The 11,971-nt window shown below is 59.0% G+C and overlaps 1 protein-coding gene across 1 annotated transcript in view; it reads right to left on the bottom strand.

Moving 5' to 3' along the window:
• Positions 1–480: 480 nt before the first annotated feature.
• IPO13 (importin 13) overlaps positions 481–11,971 on the bottom strand; it is a gene marked incomplete at its 3' end in the record, with an annotated part of 15,193 nt that continues 3,702 nt past the window's right edge. The window contains 13 exon segments of the mRNA XM_009710094.1: positions 481–533; positions 2,416–2,512; positions 2,608–2,745; positions 3,327–3,407; positions 3,824–3,967; positions 4,197–4,331; positions 5,042–5,068; positions 5,933–6,114; positions 6,280–6,427; positions 6,724–6,844; positions 7,200–7,366; positions 8,446–8,587; positions 8,755–8,895. Of these exon segments, the coding sequence (XP_009708396.1) occupies positions 481–533; positions 2,416–2,512; positions 2,608–2,745; positions 3,327–3,407; positions 3,824–3,967; positions 4,197–4,331; positions 5,042–5,068; positions 5,933–6,114; positions 6,280–6,427; positions 6,724–6,844; positions 7,200–7,366; positions 8,446–8,587; positions 8,755–8,895 (1,576 nt within the window).

Raw genomic sequence — 11,971 nt, 5'->3', positions numbered from 1 at the left:
CAGATGCCATCACAAGTACGTTGCTCAGAGCCAAAACCCGGCAGCTGCCTGCTACCGTGGGCAGGGGCTTCCTCCCACCGGCCCTGGGACAAGGCAGCCAGCTTAGCCCATCCTCGCTCCGGAGGACCCATTGCAGGGCAGGTAAATGGGTTGGAAAACATCCACTTAATGCTCTAATTTGTCTGTCACCCGAGGGTGACCACGGCAGCAGCCCCAAGCGCCCCGCGCAGGCTTCAGCAAGGCGAGAGGGTGGCAGCTGGAGGCTGCCCTGCAGAGGAGGGCACTGCCCTGGGGATGGTGCGAACCCAGAACTAAAGGAGAATGTTTTGTTTTCAACTTCCACGGAAACAGATGGAGAAACTCGATATTCAACTAAAAGGAAAAAAACGTTGTCAACAGAAAGCTAAAAATAGGTTTAAATTGAATTAAAAAGAGAAAGAGAGAGAACAGAAAGTGAATGAATAAGAAACTAAAACACACCTGTGCCAGGAGTTGCATAAATGAATCAACAATATCAGGATGATCCCTGGGCCCTAAAATATAATAAAGATGTAACTTAAGAGAAAAATCATACAAACAGCAACTCAACATCATATAGTTATGTGATACAGAAAGAATTTACAAGTGAAAACAGGAGTGTAAGGGAGGAGGGGTGTGTGGGGAAGGGGATGGGCAACATGAGCAGCTTGAAGCAAGTTAAAGAAACAAAACATACAAAAAATCATGAAACTTGGAGAACCCAAGAACAGAAAGAAACTGCAAAGGAAAGGGTCTCAAGCCCCAGGGTCTCCAGCTAGCACCTGGGTGCTGCAGAGCCAAGGAGGAGATCTTCGTGTCCTTGGGGAGGAAGAGGAAGAGGAGCAGGGACTAGCTGGGCACCATCTCCACAAGGAGAATTAGAGCTTTTGCACTGTGGGAACTGAGCGGGTGTCTTCAGAGCACCGTTTGGTCCTGGAAGATAACTGCAAGTGAACGACAACACCTCAGCAAACGCTTGACAGGCCCAGCCGGGCTCAGGCGTGCACATGCTTGTCACCAGCATCAGCTGCTCAGGAGCCCCTGGCACAGTCACCCTCCTGCCCCGTTCCCAGATGCTCTCCGAGCCCCTGAGCCCAGGACCCTCCTGGAGGTCTCCTCCAGCATCCTCCTGGGAGAGAGCAGCTCAGTGCCCAGAGATCTCTATGCCAGCACCACTCACCCTACCTTGGCATCTGACTGTGCACAGACGTGTCTCGGCCCCTGTGGGGTCAGGCGTCCCCCCCCTCTCCTGCTGTCCGTGGGCTCAGCAGAAGGGGCTTGCCCTGCTCAGGGCTGGCCGCCCACCAAAGGGGACCCGTGGGGTGGGTGGGAGCACATAGTCCTGGGCACACGGCGACCTGGACGGCCGCTTGCCTGAGCAAAGCTCGCATCCAAGCATTGGCACAGCTCAGGCTCTGTCCTCTCCCCTTTCCTCCTGCAGACATGCCTGCTGCTGCCCGGAGGCATTGCCGCCTTCCCTGGCGCCGAGCCAAAAGGGTTTCGGTGCAGACGCATCCACACGCCGCTGGCAGAAGCAGGGACCTGATCTCCAGGTAAGCCCGGCTCGCTCGCCACTGACCCCAGTGACACCTCAGCGCAGCGGGATTTGCTCGGACCGTGGCGTGATGATGAAGCAGGAGTCCTGACGCCTCCCCCACCTCTCTAAAGAGCTCTGAGCCTTGTACTGGGGGACCGCATCACCCCACCTGGCACCCGGCTGTGAGCAAAGGACAAGACCCCTTGGGGACTGCATACGGAGGTGCTGAAGGACCAGAGCCAGCAGCTCCAACATACGCTTGTCCCTGTCACAGGGCAAGTCACCAAGAGGCTGAGGGGAGCCATGGTGCGGAGGGACCTGTCCTAACCCCATTCGCTTTTTGTAGGGTGGGCAGGGAGCAGAAGAGGGGCCTCTGCCCTGCGGGAGGATGCCAGCATCCTCAGCATCACAGCGGTGACTCGGTGGCCAGCAGTGACTCTGAAAAGGTTACTCCCCAGATGTTCACGCACACATCCTCCTGCTTACGCGAGGGCTTGACTCCTGGCCACTACAAGAAGCGCTTGCCCCCAGAGGAGCCCCGGGATCTCCCGGGGAGCACAGCCTCCCTGCCAAGCAGGACTGGAGCTCCAGCTCAACCTTTGCAGCACACAACGCCCAGCCCTGCTGCAGAAGCGGGGCTGCCATGGCAGTACAGAGCTTTGCCCAGGGGTTTCCTGCTTCTGCTGTCCTGCAGGGAAGGTACCCACCTTCCAGGGGTTGGGATGAATCCAAGAAACAGAGATGGCCCCATTAGCTTAGCTAGGAGTGAAAACAGCCATTCCTGGTAAGACGCCTCCAGACTCCATGCATGCAACAGCCTGACAACAGCCCCAGCGCGAAGAAGGGTTAATCCCACGTACCTTGCTGCAAGAGCTTTTTTGTCACTGAGGTAACGAGCAAGAAGAGGGCCTTGATGGGAGGGAAGTGGGCAGGCTCATGGGCAAAGATGTGAACCAGCTGCAAGAGAGAGAAGGATGGAAGCTGCTGCTGGCCCTGCACATCCCCACGCTCCTCAGGGACCGGCAGCCCTAGCCTCAACTGTGGCTCTGTACCTGCCGGGTGAGGTCGATGGCAGAGGCCTGGGGGATGGTGCTGTACATCTGCCCCAGCATCTCGCACAACTGAGGCACCATGGGGGCAAAATCATCCAAGAGGGTCTTCACAGACTTCTCAAAGATGGCACAGACAGACTGCAGGAGAAGACAGACTGCATGAGCAATAGGCATCAGGAGACCTCTCCCGGGAGGCAGGGCTTGATGGATGGGTCCCAGGGGAGGGAAGAGCTGTAATGGGGACAGGACCAGCCAGGCAGAGGGCTCAGACCTGCTCTGGCACTGGTGCCCTGCCCTGCAGCAGAGGATGCTTCCAGAGACCAGGAAACACTCTTCCCACTGCAGCAGGAAGTCTCCCCGAGGGCCAGGGGGAGGTGGCTGGTGGGACGCTGCACATGGGCAATACTGGACTGAGCAAACTGGACAAACACCATATGACACAGGTCCAGGTCAGAGCAGAACTATCCTCTTCGGGAACACAGGTTTGGTAGACCCTCATCTCTCATCTCCCTGTTCATGGCAGGGTGTCTGTAACTGGAGAGGAGCAGAGCTGATGTGGGCACAAGACAAACAAGAATGGCTGGACACTGCTGGTCCAGACAACCTAGCAAGACATCCCTCTTACAGGGCATCACCCGGAGTCTGTCCTTTGCTGTGCCCAGCTCAGGTCAGCAAGGACAGGCTGAGCTGCAGGCAGTACACAGAAGGAGCCTGGTTACCTCCACCACCTGGGCATCATTCAGCCACTTGCTGAGAACCTTCTGTATGAGCTGGAAGACTTGCTGCAGAACCACCACCACCTGTAAAGAACAACAGGCACTGAAGAGAATTGGCCCCCATGGCACTGGAGAGGGGAGATTCAAGATTAAGCATGGCCTGGACTCAAACCTTCAGGCACTACTGCCCTCTTCCCTCTCCAAAGCTGGGCAGCTTTCTTCCCTGCTGAAGCAGCCTGGCACAGCTCACAGCTCGCAGGCAGCACCCAGGCTGTTCTCCAGAGCAGCACCCAGCTGAGAGAGATCCTGCAGGTCACCTCTGCCCACCTCAGGAGTGGTGGGATGAGCTGAAGGAGTTGTTTCAGCTGGAATGCACCAGCGCTACCCTCTTCATGGGACATGCTGCACTCCTCATTAACCCCCCTCTCCCGGCAGCAGCAGTGAATAGCGAGGCTTTGGCCAGGCTGTGGCAAAGAGCATCGAACTACTGCTCTACTCACTGGGTTGGGTCCTTGCTGCACTGGCAGTTTCTTGACCTCAGTACTTTCGTGGTCATCATCGTGGTGGCTGATGTCCAGGGTGGTGAAGAGGTTGGAGAGCAGGCCCAGGATGTGGATGATAGCCAGCTTGTTGGAGGGATTGGGCTGCCAGGGAAAATAAAGCCAAAGCATGACACGGACTGCGCTGCTCACAGTCATGCCTTTGGGATCCTGAGGAACCAGGACTGCAGAGGCAAAGTGCCAGAGGGGGGGTTCCCCGCACTGTGCTCTCTCTTGAACCCACGTTCAAGAGCGCTGCGTCAACATAGCAGCCCCAGGGCTACAGCCAGTGGGAGAAGCCACTTCTGGATGGAGGTAGCACGCAGGCACTCACCGTTTCGTCAGCCAGCTTTTCCAGCTGCTGGATGTAGGGGGTGATCAGGGAGTGCAGGTTCTTCAGGATCTCCTCCACTTGCAGTGCAGAGAGCAGGAAACCAAGGGCCTGCATCAACCACATGCACTGGCTTGTCTGGGACAGAGAGGAGACACAACAGGGCAGGTCACTGCCCAGCCTGCAGCCCTACCACACACACGCTAGCTAAGACAGCTTCCAGGGGCCCAGCCAGCGAAGCCAGGACCCTGGTGTGCTGCAGCTCCTGAGCTGCTCTCTCTGGGTCGCTCCAGGTGCATCTCACTGCAGGAGAGGGGAGCAGCTCCCTACCAGCACAGCAGAACCCAGGGAACCGGCATTCTGCCACCAGCACACCCGGTCTCTTCCCAGCAACCCACCAAGGAAAAGACCAGTTGGTGCCCAGAGATCTCCACGCTGGCACCACTCGCCCTGCCTCGGCACACCATCCTCTGCACAGCCTGGCTCAGCCCCTGTGCGGTCACGCATCCCACCCTGTCCTGGTCGCAGGCATCTATCTCCCTTCGTTTTCCTCTGGAAGACATGTCTGCTGTCTTGGCATCCTTGGGCTTGGAGGGACTGGGAACTGCTAGAGTTAAGCCTTCCTGGGGGCCTCTCTCTCTATGGGGACATAGCCCGCAGCGTGACCCCAGCCCACGTGAGGTGGGAGCCCAGCAGCGCAGCAAGAAGCAGCCAGCAGGTACTCCTGGCCTGTCCTCCAGGGACAGCCCAGCTCGGGATGGCACCCCTCATGTCTTCAGCTGAGCGTGACTAAGGGGTACGCGGTGGGTAAGCAGAACCAGCCAGAGGTGTGAGCCAGCCCCTCTTACCTTGTGAATCTGCTTCATCAACACCTCCTGCCAAAGGGAAGGGGAGAAAGAAAGAGAAGGGTGAGTCCTGCAGAAAGCCCCTTCCCTGCCAGGAGGCAGGACTAATGCAGACAACCAACGCCGCTGTGGGCACAGATGAGCAGCATGCACTCCCCACCACAGGCAGGGAGCAAAACCCTTGTGCCCTGATAAGCTCTTCCCTGAGCCAACCCACGCAGCCATCCAGTGAGGGAAGTCCCTGGCTTGGACAGGCTCTGCAGCAGGACAGCTTGAGGAGCCAACCTTGGCCAGGGCTTCCTTACTCCAGTGACAGCGTCCATCAGGCTCTAAAAGCAAAGACTCATGCACTCCACCGGCCCCTCTCTGCTCCCTTACACACCCTGGCCGCTTGTCCAAGCCCAGCCCTCCTCCTAGTGCCTCGGGACTCTGAGCCCCATCTGTCCCAAATCTTAAGAGCCAAGAAAGAGCACAGGACAAGCTGCCCCAGCACTGCAGGGACCAGCTCAGTCTTCACGGAGAGGCTCGAACACCAGGATGCTCCCCAAGACGCTCAGCAGCAGCACCAGCTGCCTGGCAGGTGGAGAGTTGGCAGGATGCTGCTCCCAACACGGCAAACAAGACACCAGGGAAAGTATAGATGCCCAAGTGCAACCCCGACGGGTCCCTTGGCGGTTGTCTGCCACTGCCTGCCATTTCTGCACTCACAGCAGGATACAGGGACTACCACCTGGGTCTGCTGCCCTAGGAACAGGACAGACAAGTCCTCCACGCCAAGCAAGATGCTCTGAGCTGCTGCTTTGCATCCCCATGCCCCGATCCTTGCAGAGGAAAGGGTGTGCACAGAGCACATCCCAGGTCACTACCACACGTCCATCTGCATCCAGCTCCTACCTGCGACACGGCGACAATGTTGGCAGCATAGGGCGGCAGATCGTACTTGCACTCCCGGCAGATCTTCTTCAGGGTGGAGACGCTGGAGATGGAGAGCTCAGGGTTGCCCAAGGCTTGGAGCACCAGCGGCAGCACGTTGTTAATCATGACGGGGTGATCAGCCAGCCACTCCGACAGGGCCCCTGCGCACACAGACGGGATCAGGCCCTAGGACTGCGCCGTGGGCTCTTGCTCCCCACGTCCTGGGGTGCTCAGCTTTGCTTTTCCCCACTGTTATTGCTGGGCAGGAGCGGTCTCAGAGGAGCTCCCCCTTCCCAGCCCAGCCTGTGCGTGAGCAAAGGCCTCACCGATAGTGAACATGACGGTGTCGGCAAGCTGCACGTTGCTGATGCTGATTCGGGGAATGAGGCCGATCAGCCCTGGCACCACATCGGAGTAGTTCACATCGATGGTCTCAGCAATGGACTGGAAGCCGTAGAGCAAGGCCTCCGTGTGCTGCCAGGGCAGGAGAGGCACTGTCAGAGCCATGCACTGACCCCTGATGCCCACCCCAGCCCCAGGCACTAGCTCAGAACCCGCCCGAGCGGCTGGGGAGGCCAGTCCCTGGGCAGCGCTAAGGACAGGGAGGCAGAAGACCTCCTCCTCTCCCCAGCAGACCCCAGAGAGCCTGCATGCGTACTGGCAAGGTGGTCATACTCCTTGCCTCTATCATGTCCCTTTGCTCTCGACACCCCGTGGTGAGGAGAGGGGGCTGGTAGCCATCAGCCTGGCGCCCGGGTCCCCTCACTCACCTGCCACGTGGACGGCTGCTCCGTGTTGGTCAGGAGACGTCCCAGTTTGTCATAGAGGCTGCTCAGGAGCTCAGCACCCAGCATCTCATACACATACATCAGCGTGTCAGAGATGTCCACCCTGCAGAGAACATGGTGGGGGTCTCCAAATGTTGTCCCCATCCCTTGCAGGGCGTTCCACAGGTGGACACGTTACTTCCCCTCCCACTGCCAGGCAGGGCGCAGGCACTGCCTGCACAAGCACATTGCCCCAGCCCAACCCAGTGCTCCCAGGGCTTCCTAGGCAGGGCAACTGGTGCCATGCCAAAACACCAGCACATTTCCATATCACGACCATAGCCAAAATGGCTCTTGGTGGAAGGAATCTCCTCTGTGTCCCTCCTTGCGTCTCCCCACAGCACTCTGTCTCCACGATGACAGGATGCTGCCTGCATCCTCGCCTCCCTGACAAGCAAACCCAAACCTCCCTGCTGTACCTGTATATCCGAAACTGCTCCTTCTCATCCGAGGACCAGAAGCCATACTCCTCATCGGAGGGGAACTGGGCTTTGTGCAGCAGCACGTCCACCAGCTGGAAGTAGACAGGCCTGTAGACCTGCTGGTACACCGCCTGCTTGTCTGGCTCGAAGGAGAGGATGTCGTCCTGGCAGCAGGAGGAGGAACACATCAGGTGTTGCAGGGGAAAGAAAACGGAGCTAGCATGCCTGCTGCACAGGGGACTCAGGGACATCTCCCAGGGCTGGTGGGACCTGTCACCTCGGAGGTTGCATTTCCAGCTCCCCAAGGTCCACCTGACGCTGAACCTTTCTGCAACGGTGGTGTTATCTGGAGGCGAGATGCCAGAAGCCCCAGCAGCAGGGCAGACCCTCGGGTGTTTGAGGACAGCACGGTTACAGCAGGATGGCACTGCACTGCCATGCCCTAGCCTCCGGAGCACCCCTGCATCAGGAGCACCCATGCCTCGGACCCACTGCGGGGCAGGCTGGGACAGGTGCCTGAGCACAGTGCTCTCCTGCCTGTACCCGTGTCCTCAGACCCATCTGGAGAAACAGCGAGAGGAGGTGGGAGCCTCAGCCTGGCCCTGCACAGCAGAGGAGCTGCCAGCATGGCACCGACATCGCCCCCCTCCCTGCCCACCCTCAGCCATGCTGTATCTGATTGCGGGGGAATGGAGCTGGGGGGACGAACAGGGGCTAAAAATAGAGCACGACGTGGCTGGGCTGCTCTGCTTGTGCAGGGAAAACTGGTCCAGGGAGTGGGACCCCACGCTGGGCAGCCACTAGCAGCCCCCAGCACTCTCCTTCCTCCTCCAAGAGACCACGACCACCAGCCCGGCAGCAGGGTCTAGCCCCCAGTAAGCGGGCAGGTGCTCTCCTCCCTGCCTGTGGCTGGTGCAGATGCACAGCAAGGAGCTAAACAACCAGGTCTGCTGCTGGAAAAAAAAAAAATTAGCATCGAGTTTTAATTAGTTACGTTAAGGAGGCCCTTAAAGGCTGGCTTAGACTTCCAAGGAAGACTGGGGGTAGAAAAAGGAAGCCACGAGGCCAGCATTTCTGATGTATGTGCCCTGTGGTGGCTGCCAGTGCAGGTCAAGGAGCAGGGGCATTGGAAATCCCTGGGGAGCAAACGCAGCCAGGCCAGACCCCAGTTCCTGCGCACCAGTGTCCCCAGCCCTGCCTGGAGAGCAGAACTCGGGCAGGCCGTCCCACGATGGCCACTGACCTGCAGCGTGTACCAGAAGGTGAGCGTCAAGGAGCTGGTGGTTTCATTGACGGGGTAGTGCCCAGGGATGCCGGTGCAGAACATGATCATGTTGACCAGGGCCAGGAAGCTCTGCCAGTGCTCCACCTGGTCCAGGAGGGCCCTGGGGAGCAGAGAGCATGGTCAGGGTGGCACCACCGCTGTCAGCCCGGCTTCTCTGCCCTGACACGTCACTGGGTGCAGGACAGGCCCTGGACAAAGCAGCAAGTGGCAAATAGTGGGGCTGCTCCGAGCTCACTCCCTCTCCTGGGGACCGTCCCCAGCACTCACCGGGAGTGGTTCTCCCCCAAGGCCACAGCGATGCGGCAGATCCCGTGCGACGTCTCCATGTCCCCGCTCTGGACCGCCTGGCGCAGCTGCTCTTGGAGCCCCAGCACCGGGGGGATGAGCTTCAGGAGGGTGTTCACGTACCTGCAAGCACAGCCTGAATCACTGCTGGGCATCACCTCACTCGCACTGGCTGCCATGGCATCCATCCCTCCTGATGCTCTCCCAGGGCTCCTGCCCAGCTCTCCCTACTGGAAGGCTGCTTCGTGCAACAGAATGTGTCCAGCAGCCTTTACCACTTACAGGGACTCTCCTCTCAGCCTGTGGCATTGGAAAGAAGGCCAAAGCTGCGAGCACCCCTGCAGCAGAGCCTCTGCAAGCAAAGAGAAGGGCTGAGCCAGTGGCCACCAGCTCTGTGCAAATCTCCCACTGCACCATGGCGTGGGCATCTGCCTCTGCCCACCCGGACCTGCCGGCAGGGCTGACAGCATCCCCAGCCAGCACTAACTTGTCACTGCCATAACCAGTTCCAAGCGAGCTGTGCCTGCACACAGCAGCATCGATGAGGATGGGGAGCAGGAGAAGGGCGGCGCTGAGCCAGTGGCCACCAGCTCTGTGCAAATCTCCCACTGCACCATGGCGTGGGCATCTGCCTCTGCCCACCCGGACCTGCCGGCAGGGCTGACAGCATCCCCAGCCAGCACTAACTTGTCACTGCCATAACCAGTTCCAAGCGAGCTGTGCCTGCACACAGCAGCATCGATGAGGATGGGGAGCAGGAGAAGGGCGGCGAGGGCAGACCTGTGGGCTCTTTTCACCATGCTTGCAGCCCACGCTTCTCAGCTCTGCATGGAGGCAGCCAGAGCTGCCGGTGGGCAGCTGCACGACTCCCCAGAACAGGCACACCTAGATTGGGCTCCCCTGCTGGGATCAAGCGGGCAGCCACCCTTAGAGACTACCTACCCAGGGAGGATGCTGGCCCTGCACCCTCCCGGGCTGCCGCAGCCCAGCGTGGCACAGCTCTCCCACATCACATCACGCACATCAGCCTCCCCTCCGCACCGCTGCCTGTAAGTGATGGTAACCAAGGCAACGAGGAGGAGGCAGCCAAGGTGAAATGCAGCCCAGGGCCCCCGGAGAGAGGCCGTGCTGGAGGCTGATGAGCAGCCTACCATTTCCCTGCCCGCTGAGGCGTGTTATCGGGAGCTGCGGCTATTCCGTGTGCTCCCTGCCTGCCCCACCGCACGCAGGTGCGGGGCCAAGGATGCTCGGAGCAGGAGGCACACATGATGCCAGCTCTCCTGTGCCCACCGCAGGGAAGAGATGTGAGTGCTGACACCAGGGCAGCCACACATCCACCCTGGAGCGGCAGGGCTGCCTTGTGCACCGGCGGTTCTTGCTATGGCTGACTTAGGAGAGAACAAAGCCATCGGTGCCACCAGTGCAGGGAGAGTGCCGTGCTGGTGGCAGCAGCTTCTAGGTCTGGGCCAGCAGCGGAAGACAGAGGGAACAGTGTCTCCGGTCCCAGCGGCCACCCCAGCATCCCCTCTGTGTGCTGCCAGGGGTCACCCCCCTTGCCCCTCTCCCCCAGAGGAAATCACATGGCAAACAGGATGGGTATTCTTGTGTAAACCATTTTCAAGCCTCTGATGTCCCGTGAGTGATGCATGTGGTAGTGTGGGAGTGATGTGATGATGGAGAATTTGGAAATTCACCAGCTTCTCTTCCCAGGAACCGATGCAGCAGTCAGGGTTGGCCCAAGGGAGCCAGGGCAGTGCCCAGACAAAACGGCACAGGGGACCTTCCACTGCTCCACTGTAGTGCAAAGCCATCCTTCCTCCGCAGCACTGGGCTCACATTACCCTAGAAATGTTTTCACGACTTTAGGAGTTTATGACAAGGATCCCAATTCTGCTGGTTACCTTGAATGCTCACAGTGAGGATGCCTGGACCTGAGCTGGTCCTCTGGACCTCCTGCACAGCCAACAGAGAGAACCACCTGGATTGACTTCCATGCTGCAACTCATCCTATGTTAGTGAAGACTTCTAGAAAAGGTTGGGTGAATAATGTCTCCTGAGCACCACCTTGCTCTGCTCACTGCCAATGCAGATGAAAGGGCAACTCGGACGCAAGGGTCCCCAGCAAGGGGGGAAATTCTTGGTCTAGGTGAGTTGTTTTAACCAGCCACCCAAGAGCCGTGGCCAAGCCAGCTAGAGCTGAGCTGCTCTCCTCCACAACCAGGAGCACGGAGCCCCATGCCACCCCACCTCGTCAGTGCTGCTTCCCAGTCCCAAGTGACCAGCTGGTGTCAGGGCCCCAAGTGGTTGCAGAGCTTGCCCCAAGATGCAGACACCGCGCCTGCCGGCCCTGCTGCCAGCTACCACTTCCCACACCCGGCACCCCAGCGTCGGGCAGGAGAGGGCAAGACCATCCCAGCCCAGGTGAGCCCCTGGCCACCCATCTGAGCAGCCTGTGTGCTGCTTCCCAGTCCCAAGTGACCAGCTGGTGTCAGGGCCCCAAGTGGTTGCAGAGCTTGCCCCAAGATGCAGACACCGCGCCTGCCGGCCCTGCTGCCAGCTACCACTTCCCACACCCGGCACCCCAGCGTCGGGCAGGAGAGGGCAAGACCATCCCAGCCCAGGTGAGCCCCTGGCCACCCATCTGAGCAGCCTGTCTCCAGCAGCCAAAAACTGGGAATGCCTGTGAAAGAGTGCATGAAGGTGGCAGCCACATAGTGATGCTTCCCCAGGTATTTCCCTCCAGTGATTTGTCTTAGCCTTCCTGAACAAGATTTGCTATCCTGGTATCTAGCAGCTGAGCAAATTTTGCTTCCGTGAGTTTGTCTGGTCCCTTCTCAAAGCCCAGCGAACTGCTGCATCTGCAGCTCCCTCCATGGGACCAGCACCTCCTTCTGCTCTTCCCACAACCCTCCCCAAACCACACCACGGTGTGGGGGACAACCTGCAGAGGGGAGATACGGGCAGCTCATATGGGACAATCTCATCCTCCCTGATCCAAAATCTGAGCCACGTTCTGATGAGAAAACCCCAACGTTATTAAAAACCTGTTTCTAATGAAGCTCTTGAAAAACTTCTAGTGAAACTCCGCTTCAGGAATTCAACAGCAGGTGCCAACACCAGGAAGGGATGGACCAAGCAGTCCCAGCTGGACACCTGCGATCCTGCCAGCTCCACCACTGCAGCAACACCCTACTGCTTT

The sequence above is a fragment of the Cariama cristata genome, unplaced genomic scaffold, assembly GCF_000690535.1.
Source record: "Cariama cristata isolate BGI_N322 unplaced genomic scaffold, ASM69053v1 scaffold25040, whole genome shotgun sequence".
In the NCBI taxonomy this organism is placed as follows: Eukaryota; Metazoa; Chordata; class Aves; order Cariamiformes; family Cariamidae; genus Cariama; species Cariama cristata.
This window is presented reverse-complemented; position numbering and strand designations above follow the sequence as displayed.